Source organism: Pristiophorus japonicus, unplaced genomic scaffold (genome assembly GCF_044704955.1).
Source record: "Pristiophorus japonicus isolate sPriJap1 unplaced genomic scaffold, sPriJap1.hap1 HAP1_SCAFFOLD_1004, whole genome shotgun sequence".
NCBI classification, from domain to species: Eukaryota; Metazoa; Chordata; class Chondrichthyes; family Pristiophoridae; genus Pristiophorus; species Pristiophorus japonicus.
This window is the reverse complement of record NW_027250655.1, coordinates 2,617-27,900: the sequence shown is the minus strand read 5'-3', so window position 1 is coordinate 27,900 and position 25,284 is coordinate 2,617. Positions and strand designations below refer to the sequence as shown.

The following is a 25,284-nucleotide window of genomic DNA, read 5'->3' as shown; positions in this document are numbered from 1 at the left end:
GAGAAAGGGCCCACTGGGACGAATACCAAAAATTGCAGAAACATATTAAAAGACCAGACAGACTTGGACAAAACAAAAGCAGAAGAGCGGAGGCGAAGGACCACAGTAAGAATATTCGGTTCTAACAGCGAGAGGTCAGAGAGCAGGCGGGAACCATAAAAGATGCAAATGGACTTGAAACGGAGGATGAGCATAATATGGTAAATATTCTGAATGATTATTCAGAAGAATACACACGAGCAACGTGCCCTGTGCAGATAACGATGGTGGAAAGCCTGGCTGACTCAGATCAATGTAACAGTATCTTCTCAGGCACAACCCTGCCACCGACAGCTCCGCTCCGCCCAGCCTCGGGAGGCTGGATCAGGCCATTCCTGGACAGGGACCGGCTCCAGAAATACACCCGACACCCAGAGCAAATCAAGAGGTTCAAGTATCAAATGTGGTGACAAAACATCAGCCCCCGGAGACACTGACTCTAACTGGAGTGCCCGAGGTGCAGGGTGATTGGGAGATATGCTACCTTAAACAGTGAAGGTGGAGGGCATCACGGCTGAATCTGGTCTTATCCGAACAGCCACCCATTGCAGCAACTGACCTCCCTCCCTCCCTCGGCGGGGCACTGAGGCCCGGTATCGCGGCCCTCGCTCCCTCCGTGAGGCACTGAGGCTGGGTGTACTGCCCCTCCCTCCCTCCGCAGGGCGCTGAGGCTGAGTATGGTGCCCGTCGCTCCCTCCCTCCCTCCGTGGGGCACTGAGGCTGAGTATGGTGCCAGTCGCTCCCTCCCTCCCTTCGTGGGGCACTGATGCCGGGTATGGTGCCCCTCCCTCCCTGGGGCACTGAGGCCGGGTATTGCGGCCCTCGCTCCCTCCGTGGGGCACCGAGGGCAGGTATGGTGCCCATCGCTCCCTCCCTCCCTCCGCGGGGCACTGAGGATGGGTGTACTGCCCCTCCCTCCCTCCGCGGGGCACTGAGGATGGGTGTACTGCCCCTCCCCCCCTCCGCGGGGCACTGAGGCTGAGTATGGTGTCAGTCGCTCCCTCCCTCCCTCCGTGGGGCACTGAGGCCGGGTATGGTACCCCTCCCTCCGCGGGGCATTGAGGATGGGTATACTGCCCCTCCCGCCTTGGCTGACAGCACACAGCTCCTCAGTGTGGCTCAGTACCCCAGCAGGCTATGGGAGGGCTAACCCAGCACAGACTGGGGTTGTATTCGAGGCCTGATGGACTGTATTGTTAGCCAGCACACTGAGCCGGGGCGGGGGGTGCTGTAAGCGGAGTTGGGGGCACGGGGGCAGTACACGATGTGTTGAATCCATTACAACCACGGTAAATCCAGCTGGCGAGGGGGCAGAGGTGTGGCCCAGACTGCGGCTAGTGAGCAGTCAGTCAACGCAGTCTCACTCCAAGGGTAGCCTTGCGGAATAGTTCATAGCGTGCATAAGGGACAGGTTCCTTGAGCAGTATGTAACGGAACCATCCAGGGGGCAGGCTATCGTGGATCTGGTCCTGTGTAATGAGACAGGATTAATAAACAATCTCCTTGTAAAGGATTCCCTCGGAATGAGTGATCATAGCATGGTTGAATTTCAAATTCAGATGGAGGGCGAGAAAGTTAGATCTCTAACCAGCGTACTAAGCTTAAATAAAGGAGACTATGAAGGTATGAGGGCAGAGTTGGGTAAAGTGGACTGGGAAAATAGATTGAAGTGTGGGACGGTTGATGAACAGTGGTGTACATTTAAAGAAATATTTCACAACTCTCAAAAAATATATATTCCAGTGAGGAGGAAATGGTGTAAGAGAAAATATAGCTATCCGTGGCTAACTAAAGAAATAAAGGACGTTATCCAATTAAAAACAAGGGCATACAAAGTGGCCAAAACTAGTGGGAGGACAGAAGATTGGGAAGCTTTTAAAAGCCAGCAATGAATGACTAAAAAATGATTAGGAAAGGGAAGATAGACAAGAAAGTAAACTAGCACAAAATATAAAAACAGATAGCAAGAGTTTCTACCGGTATATACAAAAGGAAAAGAGTGGCTAAAGTAAATGTTGGTCCCTTAGAGGACGAGACCAAGTAATGGGGAACATGGAGATGGCAGAAACTCTGAACAAATATTTTGTATCAATCTTTACGGTAGAGGACACTAACAATATTCCAACAGCGGATAGTCAAGGGGCTATGGGTGGGGGGGGGAAGGGGAGGAACTTAACACAATCACAATCACTAAGGAGGTGGTACTCAGTAAGATAATGAGACTAAAGGCAGATAAATGCCCTGGACCTGATGGCTTGCATCCAAGGGTCTTAAGAGAAGTAGTGGCAGGGATTGTGGATGCATTGGTTGTAATTTACCAAAATTGTCTGGATTCTGGGGAGGTCCCAGCAGATTGGAAAACTGCAAATGTAACACCCCTATTTAAAAAAGGAGGCAGACAAAAAGCAGGAAATTATAGACCAGTTAGCCTAACATCTGTAGTTGGGAAAATGATGGAGTCCATTATTGAAGAAGCAGTAGCAAGACATTTGGAAAAGCAAAATTCGGTCAGGCAGAGTCAGCATGGATTTATGAAGGGGAAGTCATGTTTGACAAATTTGCTGCAATTCTTTTAAGATATAACGAACAAGGTGGATAAAGGGGAACTAGTGGATGTGGTGTATTTGACTTCCAGAAGGCATTTGACAAGGTGCCACACAAAAGGTTACTGCACAAGATAAAAGTTCACGGGGTTGGGGTAATATATTAGCATGGATAGAGGATTGGCTAATTAACAGAAAAGAGTCGGGATAAATGGTTCATTCTCTGGTTGGCAATCAGTAACTAGTGGGGTGCCGCGGGGATCAGTGCTGGGACCCCAACTATTTACAATCTATATTAACGACTTGGAAGAGGGGACTGAGTGTAACGTAGCCAAGTTTGCTGACGATACAAAGATGGGAGGAAGGGTAATGTGTGAGGAGGACATAAAGAGGCTGCAGGAGGACATAGACAGGTTAAGTGAGTGGGCAAGAATTTGACAGATGGAGTATAATATTGGAAAATGTGAGGTCATGCAATTTGGCAGAAAAAAAATCAAAGAGCAAGCTATTATTTAAATGGAGAAAGATTGCAAAGTGCTGCAGTACAGCGGGACCTGGGGGTACTTGTGCATGAAACACAAAAGGTTAGTATGCAGGTACAGCAAGTGATCAGGAAGGCCAATGGAATCTTGGCCTTTATTGCAAAGGAGATGGAGTATAAAAGCAGGGAAGTCTTGCTACAGCTATACAGGGTATTGGTGAGGCCACACCTGGAATACTGCGTGCAGTTTTGGTTTCCATATTTACGAAAGGATATACTTGCTGTGGAGGCAGTTCAGAGAAGGTTCACTCAGTTGATTCTGGGGATGAGGGGGTTGACTTATGAGGAAAGGTTGAGTAGGTTGGGTCTCTACTCATTGGAATTCAGAAGAATGAGAGGTGATCTTATCGAAATGTATAAGATTATGAGGGGGTTTGACAAGGTGGATGCAGAGAGGATGTTTCCACTGGTGGGGGAGACTAGAACTAGAGGGCATAATCTTAGAATAAGGGGCCGCCCATTTAGAACTGAGATGAGGAGAAATTTCTTCTCTGAGGGTTGTGGATCTGTGGAATTCGCTGCCTCAGAGAGCTGTGGAAGCTGGGGCATTGAATAAATTTATGACAGAAATAGACAGTTTATTAAACGATAAGGGGATAAGGGGTTATGGGGAGCGGGCGGGGAAGTGGAGCTGAGTCCATGATCGGATCAGCCATGATCGTATTGAATGGCGGAGCAGGCTCGAGGGGCTGTATGGCCTACTTCTATTTCTTATGTTCTTACGTTGATCTGTGACCACCGATTTCTCTCCCCGAGGAGTCCCACACAGAAAGATTGCAAATTCTATCCACAAGGAACACTGAAGCCCTGGTCCGCCCCGCAGTGCTGGGCACAGTCAGCAAACAGTGGCTTGCATTACTGGCACTGTCCCGCTCAGAATGCCTCGAGCTCAGGTTGGTGACGATTGTGTTGAGAAACAAAAGACGAGGTCAGCCCCGGCCGGGGGTTTGGCTGTCCGTCACCGAGAGCCGAGGAATGGCCGACAGCAAGCCCACAGTTTGCCAGCCGCTAGCTCGCCCTGCGGCCAGGGTCGCAGATGGCTCTGCCCAGCTTCTACTGGACCCCCGCCACGGTCTGCTCGCAGTGGTCCACTGTCCACAGTCGGTAGAACTCCAAGAAGTCGACGTAAGGCTCGACTCGGCCGTCCTGGTCGGGCTGAAGGGTTTGAGGGAGCCGGTGGCGGAGGAAGAGGTGGCCATGTCCATCCCCCGAGCTGGAGCTGCTGCTGTGTGTGTGCGTGTTGGTTGACTGCAGCGTCGCCGTCGGGCTCTGGCTGTAAAGAAAGCAGAAGTTGAGCAGCGTGTGTTACACACATCCCTACACTGCTCATTGAGCCTTTAATCAAAGAATGAAGGAGCCATTCAGCCCATCGAGCCTGTGCCGGCTCTGTGAAAAAGCGATGCAATCAGAAGAGCGATGCAATCAGTCCCACTCCCCGCTTCTTCCCCATAACCCGGCACATGTCTCCCCTTTGAGTATTTATCCAATTCCCTTTTGAAAGCTAGTATTCAATCTGCTTCCACTGCCCCGGCACGCAGTGCGTTCCGATCATCGCAACTCGCTGCGTACACTGTCCTTGTCTCAGCTCCCCTCTGGTTCTTTTATAGAAAGAAGAAATATTATTTTAAATTTCTGTCGCAGAAGTATCGAACCATACAGCACAGGAGGCCATTCACCCAACTGGGCTGCTCTTTCGAAGTTAGTCCCAATCCCGTGCTCCTTCCCCACGATTTATCCAATTCCCATTTGAAGGCTGCTATTGAACCCGATCAGGCCGTGCATTTCAAAATCCTAAACACTCGCTGCGCAGAAAGCTTTTCCCTCACCTCGCCATCTTTTGTCAATCGCCTTAAATCTGTGCGCTCTGGTTAGCAACCCTCCAGCCACTGCACTGGAAACCGTTTCTCGTTATTTACTCTGTCTCAGCCCTGGATCAGATCTCCTCTCAGCCTTCTCAGCTCTAAGGAGACCAACACAAGTTTCTCCAGTCCATCAATGTAACTTTAATCCCTTGTCCCTCGAAACATTTGTCACCGTCAGATACACTGCCCAGGGGCAGGAGCTGTGTCTGATACACTGCCCAGGGCAGGAGGCTGTGTAGAGATACACCGCCCAGGGCAGGAGCTGTGTTAGATATACCGCCCAGGGCAGGAGCTGTGTCTGATACACTGCCCAGGGGCAGGAGCTGTGTCTGATACACTGCCCAGGGCAGGAGTTGTGTCTGATACACCGCCCAGAGGCAGGAGCTGTGTCTGATACACTGCCCAAGGGCAGGAGCTGTGTCTGATACACTGCCCAGGGCAGGAGCTGTATAAATATATATAAATGCAGGTCTGTCTTTTTTCTATAACAAGGCTCGGAGCAGTTGGTGAGTTAATGTAACCCCCATCACGCCACTCAAACACCAAGGGATCTCACTGCCTCCCTCTGACCCACACCGCTGCCCTCCCGCACTCTTGCCACTTACCTGTTGGTGAGCGTTGGTGTCGTCTCATCCCCTGTTGAGTTGCTATGGTTACCATTCATCATCTGATTCTGGGATGGCATCACCAGGGAGAGCGTTACGCTGGTTTTTCCCAGAGTTCCTTGTGTGCTGGTGTAAGGGACAGAGACTGGGTAGATGCGACCCCCTGGAACAGAACAGCAAAGACGGATCAATAACCAAGATAAACATAGACGCACGGGGAAAGACCCACTGGTGCACCCAGCCTGTCCCACACAATCACAATATACACCCCACCCCACACCATGCACTCTCCTGGGAGAGGCGAAAAACCAGATAAAAACACAAGCCAACTGGGGGGAAATAAATCTGGGAAATTCCTCTCCGACCTTCCTTGGTCATCAATACTTGTCCAGATCATCATCACTCTGGCCCCGATAATTCTATCCAGTACCTTCCGTATTCTTCCGTAAGAGGTGATGCCCGCCCCAGCCAATCAGCATCCAGCGCACGAGACGGTGGCCTGCTGGGGAAAGGACCATCTCCTGACCTCTAACCTCGAGGTTACATTTGTGAGCCTGGTCCTGCCTGACCTGATTCATGGGAACACAACCTGATAAACACCAATCACATCACTCCTACGCCTGCGCTTCTCTAAAGTGTAGAGTCCCAACTCTTTTAGCCTGTCTTGATAACCAAGATGCTTTAGACTGGGAATTAGTCGAATGGTCTCCTCTGCTCCCTTTCCAAATCCTCAATATCATCCAGCAGGCGTGAAGACCAAAACAAGACACCGCGGGGGGGAACTTGAACACGGGTGAACGAGTGGGACTGGCTGTGGGGGTGCAGGTGGGGATGGGGAGAGCGGGCGAGCGGGGCGGAGCAGGGCAGAGGGTGGGGCAGGGGCGGGGCCAAACCCACTGCCCCCCCCCACTCAGCAATCGGACCCTCCCCCCACTCAGCAATCAGACCCTCCCCCCACTCAGCAATCGGACCCTTCCCCCCCACTCAGCAATCGGACCCTCCCCCCCACTCAGCAATCGGACCCTCCCCCCCCACTCAGCAATCGGACCCTCCCCCCCCACTCAGCAATCGGACCCTCCCCCCCCACCCGGGATTTCTACCTACCCTATCTTTGTTCAAATCACCACTTAATCTTCTGAATTCCAGGGAATACAATCCTAGATATTGTTAGTCTGTGTTGTAGCAGTGTGTTATTGGGCTGGATGGGGCTGAGCGATTGGCCGGGAGATTGGCCAATGCAGATATGGCTCAGGCAATGTTGGAGGAGCTGATGGTCTCGCCTACCTTGGGGCGGGCTGCTGGACGTTTGGCTCATCTCCCCCAGAGGGTAGCGGAAGTTCCGCACAAGTAGGGTCATGTCTTCGTGTTTGTCGCAGAACTTAGACCTTTCACCTCCACTGACGAAGGTGTCGCGATGTATCCGTCGAACACGGTCCACCACAGCCTGAGCCACAGCATCCAGGGTAGTCTGCAGGGCGAACTCTGTCGCAACCATCGCAGCAATCTCCTGTAGACCCACACAGCAACAGCACGTCAGCACACACCACGCTCATCCTGGGGGCGGCGGGGGGCGAGGGGATGGCGGGGCGGGGGGGCGAGGGGATGGCGGGGCGGGGGGGCGAGGGGATGGCGGGGCGGGGGGCGAGGGGATGGCGGGGCGGGGGGCGAGGGGATGGCGGGGCGGGGGGCGGCGGGGCGGGGGGCGAGGGGATGGCGGGGCGGGGGGCGGCGGGGCGGGGGGCGAGGGGATGGCGGGGCGGGGGGCGAGGGGATGGCGGGGCGGGGGGCGAGGGGATGGCGGGGCGGGGGGGCGAGGGGATGGCGGGGCGGGGGGCGAGGGGATGGCGGGGCGAGGGGATGGCGGGGCGGGGGGCGAGGGGATGGCGGGGCGGGGGGCGAGGGGATGGCGGGGCGGGGGGCGAGGGGATGGCGGGGCGGGGGGCGAGGGGATGGCGGGGCGGGGGGCGAGGGGATGGCGGGGCGGGGGGCGAGGGGATGGCGGGGCGGGGGGCGAGGGGATGGCGGGGCGGGGGGCGAGGGGATGGCGGGGCGGGGGGCGAGGGGATGGCGGGGCGGGGGGCGAGGGGATGGCGGGGCGGGGGGCGAGGGGATGGCGGGGCGGGGGGCGAGGGGATGGCGGGGCGGGGGGCGAGGGGATGGCGGGGCGGGGGGCGAGGGGATGGCGGGGCGGGGGGCGAGGGGATGGCGGGGCGGGGGGCGAGGGGATGGCGGGGCGGGGGGCGAGGGGATGGCGGGGCGGGGGGCGAGGGGATGGCGGGGCGGGGGGCGAGGGGATGGCGGGGCGGGGGGCGAGGGGATGGCGGGGCGGGGGGCGAGGGGATGGCGGGGCGGGGGGGCGAGGGGATGGCGGGGCGGGGGGCGAGGGGATGGCGGGGCGGGGGGCGAGGGGATGGCGGGGGGCGAGGGGATGGCGGGGGGCGAGGGGATGGCGGGGCGGGGGGCGAGGGGATGGCGGGGCGGGGGGCGGCGGGGCGGGGGGCGAGGGGATGGCGGGGCGGGGGGCGAGGGGATGGCGGGGCGGGGGGCGAGGGGATGGCGGGGCGGGGGGCGAGGGGATGGCGGGGCGGGGGGCGAGGGGATGGCGGGGCGGGGGGCGAGGGGATGGCGGGGCGGGGGGCGAGGGGATGGCGGGGCGGGGGGCGAGGGGATGGCGGGGCGGGGGGCGAGGGGATGGCGGGGCGGGGGGCGAGGGGATGGCGGGGCGGGGGGCGAGGGGATGGCGGGGCGGGGGGCGAGGGGATGGCGGGGCGGGGGGCGAGGGGATGGCGGGGCGGGGGGCGAGGGGCGAGGGGATGGCGGGGCGGGGGGCGAGGGGATGGCGGGGCGGGGGGCGAGGGGATGGCGGGGCGGGGGGCGAGGGGATGGCGGGGCGGGGGGCGAGGGGATGGCGGGGCGGGGGGCGAGGGGATGGCGGGGCGGGGGGCGAGGGGATGGCGGGGCGGGGGGCGAGGGGATGGCGGGGCGGGGGGCGAGGGGATGGCGGGGCGGGGGGCGAGGGGATGGCGGGGCGGGGGGCGAGGGGATGGCGGGGCGGGGGGCGAGGGGATGGCGGGGCGGGGGGCGAGGGGATGGCGGGGCGGGGGGGCGAGGGGATGGCGGGGCGGGGGGCGAGGGGATGGCGGGGCGGGGGGCGAGGGGATGGCGGGGCGGGGGGCGAGGGGATGGCGGGGCGGGGGGCGAGGGGATGGCGGGGCGGGGGGCGAGGGGATGGCGGGGCGGGGGGAGAGGGATGGCGGGGCGGGGGGCGAGGGGATGGCGGGGCGGGGGGAGAGGGGATGGCGGGGCGGGGGGCGAGGGGATGGCGGGGCGGGGGGCGAGGGGATGGCGGGGCGGGGGGCGAGGGGATGGCGGGGCGGGGGGCGAGGGGATGGCGGGGCGGGGGGCGAGGGGATGGCGGGGCGGGGGGCGAGGGGATGGCGGGGCGGGGGGCGAGGGGATGGCGGGGCGGGGGGCGAGGGGATGGCGGGGCGGGGGGCGAGGGGATGGCGGGGCGGGGGGCGAGGGGATGGCGGGGCGGGGGGCGAGGGGATGGCGGGGCGGGGGGCGAGGGGATGGCGGGGCGGGGGGCGAGGGGATGGCGGGGCGGGGGGCGAGGGGATGGCGGGGCGGGGGGCGAGGGGATGGCGGGGCGGGGGGCGAGGGGATGGCGGGGCGGGGGGCGAGGGGATGGCGGGGCGAGGGGATGGCGGGGCGGGGGGCGAGGGGATGGCGGGGCGGGGGGCGAGGGGATGGCGGGGCGGGGGGCGAGGGGATGGCGGGGCGGGGGGCGAGGGGATGGCGGGGCGGGGGGCGAGGGGATGGCGGGGCGGGGGGCGAGGGGATGGCGGGGCGGGGGGCGAGGGGATGGCGGGGCGGGGGGCGAGGGGATGGCGGGGCGGGGGGCGAGGGGATGGCGGGGCGGGGGGCGAGGGGATGGCGGGGCGGGGGGCGAGGGGATGGCGGGGCGGGGGGCGAGGGGATGGCGGGGCGGGGGGCGAGGGGATGGCGGGGCGGGGGGCGAGGGGATGGCGGGGCGGGGGGGCGAGGGGATGGCGGGGCGGGGGGCGAGGGGATGGCGGGGCGGGGGGCGAGGGGATGGCGGGGCGGGGGGCGAGGGGATGGCGGGGCGGGGGGCGAGGGGATGGCGGGGCGGGGGGCGAGGGGATGGCGGGGCGGGGGGCGAGGGGATGGCGGGGCGGGGGGCGAGGGGATGGCGGGGCGGGGGGCGAGGGGATGGCGGGGCGGGGGGCGAGGGGCGAGGGGATGGCGGGGGGCGAGGGGATGGCGGGGGGCGAGGGGATGGCGGGGGGCGAGGGGATGGCGGGGGGCGAGGGGATGGCGGGGCGGGGGGCGAGGGGATGGCGGGGCGGGGGGCGAGGGGATGGCGGGGCGGGGGGCGAGGGGATGGCGGGGCGGGGGGCGAGGGGATGGCGGGGCGGGGGGCGAGGGGATGGCGGGGCGGGGGGCGAGGGGATGGCGGGGCGGGGGGCGAGGGGATGGCGGGGCGGGGGGCGAGGGGATGGCGGGGCGGGGGGCGAGGGGATGGCGGGGCGGGGGGCGAGGGGATGGCGGGGCGGGGGGCGAGGGGATGGCGGGGCGGGGGGCGAGGGGATGGCGGGGCGGGGGGCGAGGGGATGGCGGGGCGGGGGGCGAGGGGATGGCGGGGCGGGGGGCGAGGGGATGGCGGGGCGGGGGGCGAGGGGATGGCGGGGCGGGGGGCGAGGGGATGGCGGGGCGGGGGGCGAGGGGATGGCGGGGCGGGGGGCGAGGGGATGGCGGGGCGGGGGGCGAGGGGATGGCGGGGCGGGGGGCGAGGGGATGGCGGGGCGGGGGGCGAGGGGATGGCGGGGCGGGGGGCGAGGGGATGGCGGGGCGGGGGGCGAGGGGATGGCGGGGCGGGGGGCGAGGGGATGGCGGGGCGGGGGGCGAGGGGATGGCGGGGCGGGGGGCGAGGGGATGGCGGGGCGGGGGGCGAGGGGATGGCAGGGCGGGGGGGGCGAGGGGATCGCGGGGTGGGGGGGGGGGGGGCGAGGAGTGGAAACTCACATTCCTCCCCCCCGCAGTGGACAGACCGTATCCAATACGAAAGTGAAATACTGCGGATGCTGGAATGTGAAATACAAATAGCATGTTGGAAGTGTCAGCGGGACAGGCAGTGTCTGTGTAGGGAGAGTCAGAGTTCACGTTTCGGGTCAATGACCCGTCGTCACAACTGGAGAATGTTCGAAAAGAGCAAATTCTCAAACACTGAAAGGGGGAGCGGAAGAAAGAACAGGAGGAAAGGGGTACTGAAGTTGAATGTTCAGCCATGAACTCATTGAATGGCGGTGCAGGCTAGAAGGGCCGAATGGCCTACTCCTGCACCTATTTTCTATGTTTCTATGTTTCTATGTCTGTGATAGGGTTAACATGGCCCTCGACCGTGTCCGTTCTAATTCCCGCACCTCTGCTCTCAGCCCTTCCCCTCCCTCCCAGGATCACCAGTCTCCACGTTGAACGGATCATCCTCCCCATTTCCGCCACCTCCAGCGTGATCCCACCACCAATCACATCTTCCCCTCCCCTCCCCTCTCAGCGTTCCGAAGGGACCGCTCCCTCCACAACACCCTGGTCCATTCCGCAATCACCGCCAGCATCCCCTCCCCTTCCTGCGGCACCTTCCCGTGCAAGCGCAGGGGATGCAACACCTGCCCTTTTACCTCCTCCCTTCCCACTGTCCAGGGCTCCAAATACTTCTTCCAGGTGAAGCAGCGATTTACTTGTACTTTTCAGTTTAGTAAAATGTATTCGCTGCTCACAATGTAGTCTCCTCTACATTGAGGAAACCAAGCGTAGATTGTTGAACACCTCAATTCAGTCCATAAGTGTGACCCTGAGCTTCCGGTCGCCTGTCACTTTAATTCTCCGCTCCACTCCCATTCTGACCTCTCCGCCCTCGGCCTCCTGCACTGTTCCAATGAAGCTCAACGCAAGCTCGAGGAACAGCACCTCATCTTTTGTTTAGGCACTTTACAGCCTTCTGGGCTCAACATCGAGTTCAACAATTTCACAGCATAACCTCTGGCCATCTTTGGCTCCTCTTTCTCCCCTCTTTCTCCCCCTCCTCCCCCATCTTATGTTTCTTTTTCTTCTTTCTATCTTTTATTTCTCTTTGTCCATAATAGCAGCTGGTCATCACTACGCCATTCACTCCCTATCCAGATTAACCTTTTTCTAACCTCTATCATTACCATTTCAATTCGGCCCATCATCCCTTTTGTCTCTCTAATCTCTCCTGCCTTCCACCCTATCACAGACCTTCCCTTTTGTTCTTTCTTCCCCTCCCCCTTTCAGTGCCCCTTAACAATTTGCTCTTTTCGAACATTCGGCAGTTCTGACCAAGGGTCATCGCCCCGAAACGTTAACTCGGTTTCTCTCTCCAAATGCTTCCTGAGCTGCTGAGATTTCCAGACCGTTCCCCCCACCCCACCCCCAGACCGTCCCCCCCCCCGCCCCAGACCGTTCCTCCCCCCCCCGCCGCCCCAACCTGATTGGCTTGTCCCGGACCATGAGCTGCCTCCAGGGCCTTGTACAATCCATCTGTCATCAACACCAGGAAGCCCGTCACCCCATCCAGCGACTGCCCCCCGTGAATCTCCGGCTCGGCAATGATCGGCTTCGTTTTTGCAGCACTACAAAGAGAAATGAAATTCAGATTATTGCATCCGTCAGTGCGGGGTCAGCACCCGGTACGCACACCCGGGGTCAGCACCCGGGGTCAGCACCCGGTACGCACACCCGGGGTCAGCACCCGGTACGCACACCCGGGGTCAGCACCCGGTACGCACACCCGGGGTCAGCACCCGGTACGCACACCCGGGGTCAGCACCAGGTACGCACACCCGGGGTCAGCACCCGGTACGCACACCCGGGGCCAGCACCCGGTACGCACACCCGGGGTCAGCACCCGGTACACACGGCAGTGTAACCTCCTCTGGCCCAGTGACAAAGTATAAATTTGAACTTTTCTGTTTTGACTCTCAGCTGCCGCTCCTGACATTATTCCGATCACTCTTCCCTGTCCCCTCTCCATGGCTCCAGCATCCTTCCTGTAAAGGTGACCCCCAAACTACCCACAATACTCGAGTGGGATGTAACTGATGTACTGTGTAGGGTGTGGACTTCATGCTGTTGGTGTTGCAGGATTTTTACCAGCACCCCAGGCCCCCGCCACATTTCCAACAGTCATACTCGATTACCATCCCCCCACCACATCCGATCTCTGTAACCTCCTCCAGCCCAACAATTCCTTGTATGTCTGTGTGCTCAAATTCTGGCCCCATGTGCCACCATTGCCCGCCATGACTTCAGGTGCCTCAGTCCCAAGCTCTGGAATTTCCACCCTAAACCTCGCTGCATCTCTTTCCATCTTTAACACACCCTCTTAAAACCTATCTCTTTGGAAAGCTTTTGGTCACCTGTCCTCATAGTCCCCTATGTGGCTCGGTGTCAGATTTTGTTTGCTAAACGCTCCTGTGAAACGCCTTGGGACGTATTACTACATTAAAGGTGTTGTAGGGCTGGAGGAGGTGACATTGATAAGTGTGGGGGTCGAGGCCATGGTGGGAGGTGAAAACAAGGATGAGAATTATAAATACAAGGTGTTGCAGGACCGGGAGCCAATGTGGGTCAGCGAGCACAGGGCTGATGGGTGAAGGGGACTTGGTGTGAGTTAGGACACTGGCTGCCGAGATTTAGGATATGAGCAAGTTTACACAGGGTGTAAGGTAGGTAACTAGCCCAGCCAGTACGGCAATAATCGGGGCCCGGACACTGGCAATAATCGGGGCCCAGCCAGTACGGCAAAAATCGGGTGTGGGCAACACGGCAATAACCGGAGCCCGGACAGCACGGCAATAATCGGGTGTGGGCAGCACAGCAATAACCGGGGCCCGGACACCACGGCAATAATCGGGTGTGGGCAGCACGACAATAATCGGGGCACGGACAGCACGGCAATAATCGGGTGTGGACAGCACGACAATAATTGGGGCCCGGACAGCTCGGCAATAATCGGGACTGGACAGCATGGCAAAAAGGGCTACATTACAGCAAAATTCTAAAAGGGCAAAGTGTGTTAGAAAGACAAGCCTGAAGGCTCTGTGCCTCAATGCGAGGAGGATTCGGAATAAGGTGGACGAATTAACTGCGCCGATAGCAGTTAACGGATACGATGTGATTGGCATCACGGAGACATGGCTCCAGGGTGACCAAGGCTGGGAACGCAACATCCAAGGGTATTCAGCATTTAGGAAGGATAGACAGAAAGGAAAAGGAGGCGGGGTGGCATTGCTGGTTAAAGAGGAAATTAACACAATAGTAAGGAGGAACATTAGCTTGGATGATGTGGAATCGGTATGGGTGGAGCTACGGAATACTAAAGGGCAGATAACGCTAGTGGGAGTTGTGTACAGACCACCAAACAGTAGTAGTGAGGTTGGGGACAGCATCAAATAAGAAATTAGGGATGCATGCAATAAAGGTACAGCAGTTATCATGGGTGACTTTAATCTACTATAGATTGGGCTAAACTAACTGGTAGCAATACGGTGGAGGAGGATTTCCTGGAGTGTATTAGGGATGGTTTTCTAGACCATATGTCAAGGAACCAACTAGAGAGCTGGCCATCCTAGACTGGGTGATGTGTAATGAGAAAGGACTAATTAGCAATCTTGTTGTGCGAGGCCCCTTGGGGAAGAGTGATCATAACATGGTAGAATTCTTTATTAAGATGGAGAGTGACACAGTTAATTCAGAAACTAGAGTCCTGAACTTAAGGAAAGGTAACTTCGATGGTTTGAGGCGTGAATTGGCTAGAATAGACTGGCAAAGGATACTTAAAGGGTTGACGGTGGATAGGCAATGGCAAACATTTAAAGATCACATGGATGAACTTCAACAGTAATACATTCCTGTCTGGAGTAAAAATAAAACGGGGAAGGTAGCTCAACTGTGGCCAACAAGGGAAATTAAGGATAGTATTAAATCCAAGGAAGAGGCATATAAATTGGCCAGAAAAAGCAACAAACCTGAGGACTGGGAGAAATTTAGAATTCAGCAGAGAAGGACAAAGGGTTTAATTAAGAGGGGGAAACTAGAGTACGAGAAGAAGCTTGCCGGGAACATAAAAAATGACTGCAAAAGCTTCTGTAGATATGTGAAGAGAAAAAGATTAGTGAAGACAAACATAGGTCCCTTGCAGTCTGATTCAGGTGAATTTATAAATGGGGAACAAAGAAATGGCAGACCAGTTGAACAAATACTTTGGTTCTGTCTTCACGAAGACACAAATAACCTTCCGGAAATACTAGGGGACCGAGGGTCTAGTGAGGAGGAGGAACTGAAGGATATCCTTATTAGGCGGGAAATTGTATTAGGGAAATTGATGGGATTGAAGGCCGATAAATCCCCGGGGCCTGATAGTCTGCATCCCAGAGTATTAAGGAAATGGCCCTAGAAATAGTGAATGCATTGGTGATCATTTTCCAACAGTCTATCGACTCTGGATCAGTTCCTATGACTGGAGGGCAGCTAATGTAACACCACTTTTTTTAAAAAGGGAGGGGGAGAGAAAGCGGGAAATTATAGACCGGTTAGCCTGACATCAGTAGTGAGGAAAATGTTGGAATCAATCACTAAGGATGAAATAGCAGCGCATTTGGAAAGCAGTTACAAGGTCGGTCCAAGTCAGCATGGATTTATGAAAGGGAAATCATGCTTGACAAATCTTTTGGAATTTTTGGAGATGTAACCAGTAGAGTGGACAAGGGAGAACCAGTGGATGTGGTGTATTTGGACTTTCAAAAGGCTTTTCACAAGAGATTAGTGTGCAAAATCAAAGCACATGGTATTGGGGGTGATATACTGATGTGGATAGGGAACTGGTTGGCAGACAGGAAGCAGAGAGTCGGGATAAACGGGTCCTTTTCAGAATGGCAGGCAGTGATTAGTGGAGTGTCGCAGGGCTCAGTGCTGGGACCCCAGCTCTTTACAATATACATCAATGATTTGGATGAAGGAATTGAGTGTAATATCTCCAAGTTTGCAGATGACACTAAACTGGGTGGCGGTGTGAGCTGTGAGGAGGACATGAGGAGGCTGCAGGGTGACTTGGACAGGTTAGGTGAGTGGGCAAATGCATGGCAGATGCAGCATAATGTGGATAAATGTGAGGTTATCCACTTTGGGGGCAAAAACGCGAACATAGATTATCTGATTGGCGGCAGATTAGGGAAAGGGGAGGTGCAACGAGACTTGGGTGTCATGGTTCATCAGTCATTGAAAGTTGGCATGCAGGTACAGCAGGCGGTGAAGAAGGCAAATGGTATGTTAGCCTTCATAGCGAGGGGATTGGAGTATAGGAGCAGGGAGGTCTTACTGCAGTTGTACAGGGCCTTGGTGAGGCCTCACCTGGAATATTGTGTTCAGTTTTGGTCTCCTAACTGAGGAAGGACGTTCTTGTTATTGAGGGAGTGCAGCGAAGGATCACCAGACTGATTCCGGGATGGCAGGACTGACATATGAGGAGAGACTGGATCAACTGGGCCTTTATACACTGGAGTTTAGAAGGATGAGAGGGGATCTCATAGAAACACATAAGATTCTGATGGGACTGGACAGGTTAGCTGCGGGAAGAATGTTCCCGATGTTGGGAAAGTCCAGAACCAGGGGACACAGTCTTAGGATAAGGGGGTAGGCCATTTAGGACTGAGATGAGGAGAAATTTCTTCACTCAGAGAGTTGTTAACCTGTGGAATTCCCTGCTGCAGAGAGTTGTTGATGCCAGTTCATTGGATATATTCAAGAGGGAGTTAGATATGGTCCCTACGGCTAAAGGGATCAAGGGGTATGGAGAGAAAGCAGGAAAGGGGTACTGAGGGAATGATCAGCCATGATCTTATTGAATGGTGGTGCAGGCTCGAAGGGCCGAATGGCCTACTCCTGCACCTATTTTCTATGTTTCTATGTAACAATCGGGGCCCGGGCACCACGGCAATAATCGGGGCCCGGGCACCACGGCAATAATCGGGGCCCGGGCACCACGGCAATAATCGGGGCCCGGGCACCACGGCAATAATCGGGGCCCGGACACCACGGCAATAATCGGGGCCCGGGCACCACGGCAATAATCGGGGCCCGGGCACCACGGCAATAATCGGGGCCCGGGCACCACGGCAATAATCGGGGCCCGGGCACCACGGCAATAATCGGGTGTGGACAATGGTCTGATGATCTGCTATTTCAAAGACTTCCAGAAAAGCAAGGCTTCCTTACCTCAGCATTTCCACATCGCTGTAACAGTATTTCATTCTGTAATCTCCAATCCTGCGACTGCTGTCCTGACCGCCAATCACCCCAAACTGTTTTATTTTTGCTGCATCCAGACCTAGTGGCGAGGCACAATGCAACAAATTGAACATCTATCACACTGACCATTGAGTGCGCAGCACTGGGACAGGCTCACATGCTGACCACTGATTCCCCAGCATAAGAAATAGGAGCAGGAGTTGGCCATTCGGCATCTCGAGCCTGCTCCGCCATTCAATAAGATCAAGGCTGATCTTCTACCTCAACTCTATTTTCCTGCACTGTCCCCATATCCTGTGATTCCCTTAATATCCAAAAACCTGTCAATCTCTGTCTTGAATATACTCAAAGACTGAGCCTCTAGCCCTCTGGAGTAGAGAATTCCAGAGATTCACCACCCTCTGAGTGAAGAAATTTCTCCTCATCTCAGTCCGAAATGGCCGACCCCTTATTCTGAGTCTGGTTCTAGACTTCCAGGGGAAACAACCTCCCTGCATCTACCCTGTCGAGCCCTGTAAGAATTTTGTATGTTTCAATAAGATTACCTCTCATTCCTCTAAACTCTAAAGAATATCGGCCCAGTCTACTCCTCATTGGACAATCCCCCCATCCCAGGAATCAGTCTGGTGAACCTTCGTTGCACTCCCTCTGTACTGCAAAACTGTACAGCCATGGGACAGGCTGACACACTGACCAGTGAGTCCCCAGCTCTGTCAGGTGTGATCGGGTCCCCCTCTCGTGTTATATGTTATCAGAAGGCTGCGGAGGTTGAAGATTAGAGAGCAGAGGCTCTCCATTGAAGAGATTCAGTCCGACAGCAGTCAAACACAAGGGGAACTTCAACTGGAGCGGTTTCTGCACCGTCCGCAGCCGCCATGGACCGCGGGCAGATCGAGGCACTGTCGCCCTTCCCTGCGGTGGGCTGTCCCAGGGCTTTAGTGACTGGCCCGGAGTCACGGCGAGAACGCGAGCGTTGGTCAGAGAACGAGCGCCCGCTCAACAACGCTTCACGCTATGAAGGCTTTCCTGACACTGCAGATCCAACCAGAGAATTAGAAAAAGATGGCCTCTGCCGCTCAAATTGCACAGGGCATTGGGGTTTAGAGCAGGCATGGGGTCCTGGGGTATAGAGCAGGCCCTGGGGTATGGAGCAGGCACGTGGTCCTGGGGTACGGGGCAGGCCCTGGGGTAGAGAGCAGGCACGGGGCCCTGGGGTGGAGAGCAGGCACGGGGCCCTGGGGTAGAGAGCAGGCACGGGGCCCTGGGGTAGAGAGCAGGCACGGGGCCCTGGGGTGGAGAGCAGGCACGGGGCCCTGGGGTGGAGAGCAGGCACGGGGCCCTGGGGTGGAGAGCAGGCACGGGGCCCTGGGGTGGAGAGCAGGCACGGGGCCCTGGGGTGGAGAGCAGGCACGGGGCCCTGGGGTGGAGAGCAGGCACGGGGCCCTGGGGTGGAGAGCAGGCACGGGGCCCTGGGGTGGAGAGCAGGCACGGGGCCCTGGGGTGGAGAGCAGGCACGGGGCCCTGGGGTGGAGAGCAGGCACGGGGCCAGGCACGGGGCCCTGGGGTAGAGAGCAGGCACGGGGCCCTGGGGTAGAGAGCAGGCACGGGGCCCTGGGGTAGAGAGCAGGCACGGGGCCCTGGGGTAGAGAGCAGGCACGGGGCCCTGGGGTAGAGAGCAGGCACGGGGCCCTGGGGTAGAGAGCAGGCACGGGGCCCTGGGGTAGAGAGCAGGCACGGGGCCCTGGGGTAGAGAGCAGGCACGGGGCCCTGGGGTAGAGAGCAGGCACGGGGCCCTGGGGTAGAGAGCAGGCACGGGGCCCTGGGGTAGAGAGCAGGCACGGGGCCCTGGGGTAGAGAGCAGGCACGGGGCCCTGGGGTAGAGAGCAGGCACGGGGCCCTGGGGTAGAGAGCAGGCACGGGGCCCTGGGGTAGAGAGCAGGCACGGGGCCCTGGGGTAGAGAGCAGGCACGGGGCCCTGGGGTAGAGAGCAGGCACGGGGCCCTGGGGTAGAGAGCAGGCACGGGGCCCTGGGGTAGAGAGCAGGCACGGGGCCCTGGGGTAGAGGGCAGGCACGGGGCCCTGGGGTAGAGGGCAGGCACGGGGCCCTGGGGTAGAGGGCAGGCACGGGGCCCTGGGGCAGAGGGCAGGCACGGGGCCCTGGGGCAGAGGGCAGGCACGGGGCCCTGGGGCAGAGGGCAGGCACGGGGCCCTGGGGCAGAGGGCAGGCACGGGGCCCTGGGGCAGAGGGCAGGCACGGGGCCCTGGGGCAGAGGGCAGGCACGGGGCCCTGGGGCAGAGGGCAGGCACGGGGCCCTGGGGCAGAGGGCAGGCACGGGGCCCTGGGGCAGAGAGCAGGCACGGGGCCCTGGGGCAGAGAGCAGGCACGGGGCCCTGGGGCAGAGAGCAGGCACGGGGCCCTGGGGCAGAGAGCAGGCACGGGGCCCTGGGGCAGAGAGCAGGCACGGGGCCCTGGGGCAGAGAGCAGGCACGGGGCCCTGGGGCAGAGAGCAGGCACGGGGCCCTGGGGCAGAGAGCAGGCACGGGGCCCTGGGGCAGAGAGCAGGCACGGGGCCCTGGGGCAGAGAGCAGGCACGGGGCCCTGGGGCAGAGAGCAGGCACGGGGCCCTGGGGCAGAGAGCAGGCACGGGGCCCTGGGGCGGAGAGCAGGCACGGGGCCCTGGGGCGGAGAGCAGGCACGGGGCCCTGGGGCGGAGAGCAGGCACGGGGCCCTGGGGCGGAGAGCAGGCACGGGGCCCTGGGGCGGAGAGCAGGCACGGGGCCCTGGGGCGGAGAGCAGGCACGGGGCCCTGGGGCGGAGAGCAGGCACGGGGCCCTGGGGCGGAGAGCAGGCACGGGGCCCTGGGGCGGAGAGCAGGCACGGGGCCCTGGGGCGGAGAGCAGGCACGGGGCCCTGGGGCGGAGAGCAGGCACGGGGCCCTGGGGCGGAGAGCAGGCACGGGGCCCTGGGGCGGAGAGCAGGCACGGGGCCCTGGGGCGGAGAGCAGGCACGGGGCCCTGGGGCGGAGAGCAGGCACGGGGCCCTGGGGCGGAGAGCAGGCACGGGGCCCTGGGGCGGAGAGCAGGCACGGGGCCCTGGGGCGGAGAGCAGGCACGGGGCCCTGGGGCGGAGAGCAGGCACGGGGCCCTGGGGTGGAGAGCAGGCACGGGGCCCTGGGGTGGAGAGCAGGCACGGGGCCCTGGGGTGGAGAGCAGGCACGGGGCCCTGGGGCGGAGAGCAGGCACGGGGCCCTGGGGCGGAGAGCAGGCACGGGGCCCTGGGGCGGAGAGCAGGCACGGGGCCCTGGGGCGGAGAGCAGGCACGGGGCCCTGGGGCGGAGAGCAGGCACGGGGCCCTGGGGTGGAGAGCAGGCACGGGGCCCTGGGGTGGAGAGCAGGCACGGGGCCCTGGGGTAGAGAGCAGGCACGGGGCCCTGGGGTAGAGAGCAGGCACGGGGCCCTGGGGTAGAGAGCAGGCACGGGGCCCTGGGGTAGAGAGCAGGCACGGGGCCCTGGGGTAGAGAGCAGGCACGGGGCCCTGGGGTAGAGAGCAGGCACGGGGCCCTGGGGTAGAGAGCAGGCACGGGGCCCTGGGGTAGAGAGCAGGCACGGGGCCCTGGGGTAGAGAGCAGGCACGGGGCCCTGGGGTAGAGAGCAGGCACGGGGCCCTGGGGTAGAGAGCAGGCACGGGGCCCTGGGGTAGAGAGCAGGCACGGGGCCCTGGGGTAGAGAGCAGGCACGGGGCCCTGGGGTAGAGAGCAGGCACGGGGCCCTGGGGTAGAGAGCAGGCACGGGGCCCTGGGGTAGAGAGCAGGCACGGGGCCCTGGGGTAGAGAGCAGGCACGGGGCCCTGGGGTAGAGAGCAGGCACGGGGCCCTGGGGTAGAGAGCAGGCACGGGGCCCTGGGGTAGAGAGCAGGCACGGGGCCCTGGGGTAGAGAGCAGGCACGGGGCCCTGGGGTAGAGAGCAGGCACGGGGCCCTGGGGTAGAGAGCAGGCACGGGGCCCTGGGGTAGAGAGCAGGCACGGGGCCCTGGGGTAGAGAGCAGGCACGGGGCCCTGGGGTAGAGAGCAGGCACGGGGCCCTGGGGTAGAGAGCAGGCACGGGGCCCTGGGGTAGAGAGCAGGCACGGGGCCCTGGGGTAGAGAGCAGGCACGGGGCCCTGGGGTAGAGAGCAGGCACGGGGCCCTGGGGTAGAGGGCAGGCACGGGGCCCTGGGGTAGAGGGCAGGCACGGGGCCCTGGGGTAGAGGGCAGGCACGGGGCCCTGGGGTAGAGGGCAGGCACGGGGCCCTGGGGTAGAGGGCAGGCACGGGGCCCTGGGGTAGAGGGCAGGCACGGGGCCCTGGGGTAGAGGGCAGGCACGGGGCCCTGGGGTAGAGGGCAGGCACGGGGCCCTGGGGTAGAGGGCAGGCACGGGGCCCTGGGGTAGAGGGCAGGCACGGGGCCCTGGGGTAGAGGGCAGGCACGGGGCCCTGGGGCAGAGGGCAGGCACGGGGCCCTGGGGCAGAGGGCAGGCACGGGGCCCTGGGGCAGAGGGCAGGCACGGGGCCCTGGGGCAGAGGGCAGGCACGGGGCCCTGGGGCAGAGAGCAGGCACGGGGCCCTGGGGCAGAGAGCAGGCACGGGGCCCTGGGGCAGAGAGCAGGCACGGGGCCCTGGGGCAGAGAGCAGGCACGGGGCCCTGGGGCAGAGAGCAGGCACGGGGCCCTGGGGCAGAGAGCAGGCACGGGGCCCTGGGGCAGAGAGCAGGCACGGGGCCCTGGGGCAGAGAGCAGGCACGGGGCCCTGGGGCAGAGAGCAGGCACGGGGCCCTGGGGCAGAGAGCAGGCACGGGGCCCTGGGGCAGAGAGCAGGCACGGGGCCCTGGGGCAGAGAGCAGGCACGGGGCCCTGGGGCAGAGAGCAGGCACGGGGCCCTGGGGCAGAGAGCAGGCACGGGGCCCTGGGGCAGAGAGCAGGCACGGGGCCCTGGGGCAGAGAGCAGGCACGGGGCCCTGGGGTAGAGAGCAGGCACGGGGCCCTGGGGTAGAGAGCAGGCCCTGGTGTATGGAGCAGACCCACAGGTGGATTGTCCGAGACGCAGTCTCTCGGAGAGACCATTGAGCAGAGCCGTGATTCACTCCCTGCACCGCGATCCCTGCACGCGAGTCGGAGCCCCGCGAGATCAATAGACCCCCAGGCGGGCCATGGGCACTCACCGAGTTGCGAGAGGCGGAAGAGCTCATCCTCGTTGTCCGTCGTGTGATCGACACTGACCTGAGTCACCTGGAGCTGTCCGTCCGCCGTGGATTTACACAGCAAGGCCCGGCTGGTGCCTGCCGACACAACGGGGCACCGGTCACAATCCACACATCACCGATCACCGCATCCACACACTGCACCCACACACCGATCCCGGGGGGGTGGGACGGACGGACACACGAGGAGAGACAGGCAGGGGGCCCTCGGGGGGGGGGGGGGAGGTAGGGAGCAGGGGGCCCTCAGGGGGGAGGGCAGGGTACACGGGCTGCCAGTGCAGGGGGCGAGGGCAGCACAGAACACACTTGGCATTGTGATGGGGCGGAATGGTGTGGCACACAGCTATTGGTCGAGCGTTGCACCAGGTACGGAGCAGGCCGCTTCCACATCCCCACAACGTGCCCACTGGTGGGGTACCGGACCCCACGGGCAGCAAACAAGCTGTGCTCCACATCCCCACCACAGCCCACTCCCCAGGTTAAAGGAGGCAGCAGCCCCCAACAACCCACCCAATGGCAGGCAGAACTCTCGCTGCCTTGTGCTGCTCACAGCAGGTGCCTGGGGAGCAGCACCAGGTTTAAATACTTGGTGGGGGCGAGAGGGTGAGGAACTGGAGTGCCCGACAACGCTGGGAATCCAACAAGATGATAAAGAACTGGACCCTGGGGAGAGTCGGGGGGAAGAGTCTGGGGGGGGGCGGGGCAGGGGGGACCCTGTGGTGTCGCTGAGCACAGGCTGTACCTATGTTGGCGATGTAGAGTTTGTTGTTGAGAATGAGAGCGACGATGGCAGTTGTTCCCCCTGCAATCTCCTGTTCCACTTTACCCAGTTTCTCCAGGAGTTTCTGGTACTGCTGCGGAAGCTGAGAGTGAGCAACACCCTGAGGGGCAAGAACGAGATACCGGTTACAATTCAAACAGGCACCAAGTCACAGTGCAAAGGGGGAGAGCGATGGTCGGGTTAGAGCGGGGGGGAGGGGGGAGCGGGGTGTGGGGGGAGAGCGGGGTGTGTGGGGGGAGGGGAGAGCGGGGTGTGTGGGGGGAGGGGGAGCGGGGTGTGTGGGGGGAGGGGGGAGCGGGGCATGTGGGGGGAGGGGGGAGCGGGGTGTGGGGGGGGGAGGGGGAGTAGGGGGAGCAGGGTGTGGGGGAGGGGGATCTCAGCGCTGGGACAGCAGTCGGACACACGTGACGAGTGGACCCTCTCTCCCTGACGCCTGGGCTGTGAGGGGGTGGGGGAGGAGGGGGCAGGGCTGGACCGGACCGGGGGGACGGGGCGGGGTGATGAGTGACCCCGCTGTCCCCGTCTCTTGACGATATTGAGGCAGAGGACAACGGCCATGCCAACTGCAGGGGAAACTCCACTGTGCAGTTACCAAAGGAGCAGGCCACGTAACCATGGTTACCAAAGGCCAGTGTCTCTGGGCGCCACGACTGGCTTTGTGGCAATTGGTAGTGAGTGACTGGCCAATGCCCTTGCTGCTCTAATACCCAGTACAGGGAGACCCCCCACACACACCCCCACCCCTCGGGTAGCGCCACACCTTGGCCCCCACCGGAGTGGGAGCTCAGCACCATGAGCAGAGGGACGGGCAATGCAGTGGAGGTGGGAGTAGGCGAGCTTGGTGACGGAGAAGGTATGGGGTCGGAGCTCAGCTCAAGGTCAAAGAGCACACCAAGGTTGCAAATAATAACTTGCATTTATATAGCGCCTTTAACGTAGACAAACATCCCATGGTGCTTCACTGGGCTGTAAATTAGCCAGAAACTGACACCGAGCCACATATGAAGATATTAAGACAGGTGAGCAAAACCTTGGCCAAAGGCGTAGGTTTTAAGGGGTGTGTAAAGGAGGAGAGGGAGGCAGAGCAGTGAAGAGGTTTAGGGAGGGAATTCTCGAGCTTGGGGGTCTGGGCAGCAGAAGGTACGACCGGCAATGGTGGAGCGATTAAAACCGGGGATGCACAATCGGCCAGAATTGATGGACCGTTTGGTTGAGCCTCAGACAGTGCCCGGGGAGGGGGCGGAAATCGGTGCTTGGGGTGAGGATCAAAGACAATGACTAACTGGGGGGAACTTCCGTGCATGCAGTACTGGATGTCGGGACATGTAACGTGACAATTCAGAGGCTGTGGAAGGATCGAGAAAGGTGGTACTAAGTTAAACTTACCTGCCCTCTTAAAGCTACATGGTCCAACTGCAATAGGCCAAGGAGGAAGCAGCCAGACCGAGATCAGGAACTCGCTGTGCAGTGAATAGGGGCATGTGACTATCTGTACAATCCCGTGATGTCATACCAACACATCGTGTAGAGAATGTCCAATAGGCCTATGTTCAATAAGATAGATAGATAGATACATCAATACACACACCGTTTACCTCAGGAAGCTCAGACTGCAGGTTGGCCTTTTCTGCCAGAGAGTCATCGATTGATTCAAAGAAACTGCGTTCCACCACATCAAAGGCCTGTGAGGAATAAGAATAAACAGGCGTCAGGCTGGGCAGCCACTTACCCATTCCTTTCCACACCGCTGGCTGCAAGGATTCCATGTCACGCGTCAATTTGCAGCAGATTTCATCACTTCTCCCTAGACAGGCTCACATTGCAAAACCAGCCCCAACTCAGCAATCAACTGGAATCTCACTCAGAAACCACAGGATGACAAACACTGGTAGCTATCTCAGCTTGAACCAACGGTACACTGAATGCGAAGGAGCTTTACTCTGTATCTAAATGTGTTGTACCTGTCCTGGGAGTGTTTGATGGGACAGTATAGAGGGAGCTTTACTCTGTATCTAACCCGTGCTGTACCTGGGAGCGTTTGATGGGAGTTTGATATACTCCCCCGTGACCGGGTGTATTTAACCTCGTGACTGGGTGTATTTAACCCCCGAGCAGATTAATGTGCCTCTCTGTCTGGGCTCCCCGACAGTGAAGGGGTGACTGATGCGGATGAGCACAATACCTGCAGTAGCACCTTGCGTACGTCAGCGTCATTGTGACTCAGGGTCAGCTGCCCCAGCAGCAGCTCTGCTGTCAGCCTTTGTGTCACAAACTTCGAGACTCGACTGCCGTCATATCCGTTGAAGACCCCGTAGAGGAAACACTCGTCCTCG

At 60.7% G+C, this 25,284-nt stretch overlaps 1 protein-coding gene across 1 annotated transcript; it reads right to left on the bottom strand.

Moving 5' to 3' along the window:
• tab1 (TGF-beta activated kinase 1/MAP3K7 binding protein 1) lies at positions 1-25,284 on the bottom strand (the record flags this gene model as incomplete). Its single annotated transcript, XM_070869905.1, has 9 exons — positions 1-4,396; positions 5,591-5,753; positions 6,875-7,097; positions 12,117-12,261; positions 16,904-17,015; positions 22,132-22,248; positions 22,913-23,051; positions 24,547-24,633; positions 25,134-25,284. Coding segments are annotated over 9 exons (1,357 nt in total), but the record flags the coding sequence as incomplete, so codon positions are not given.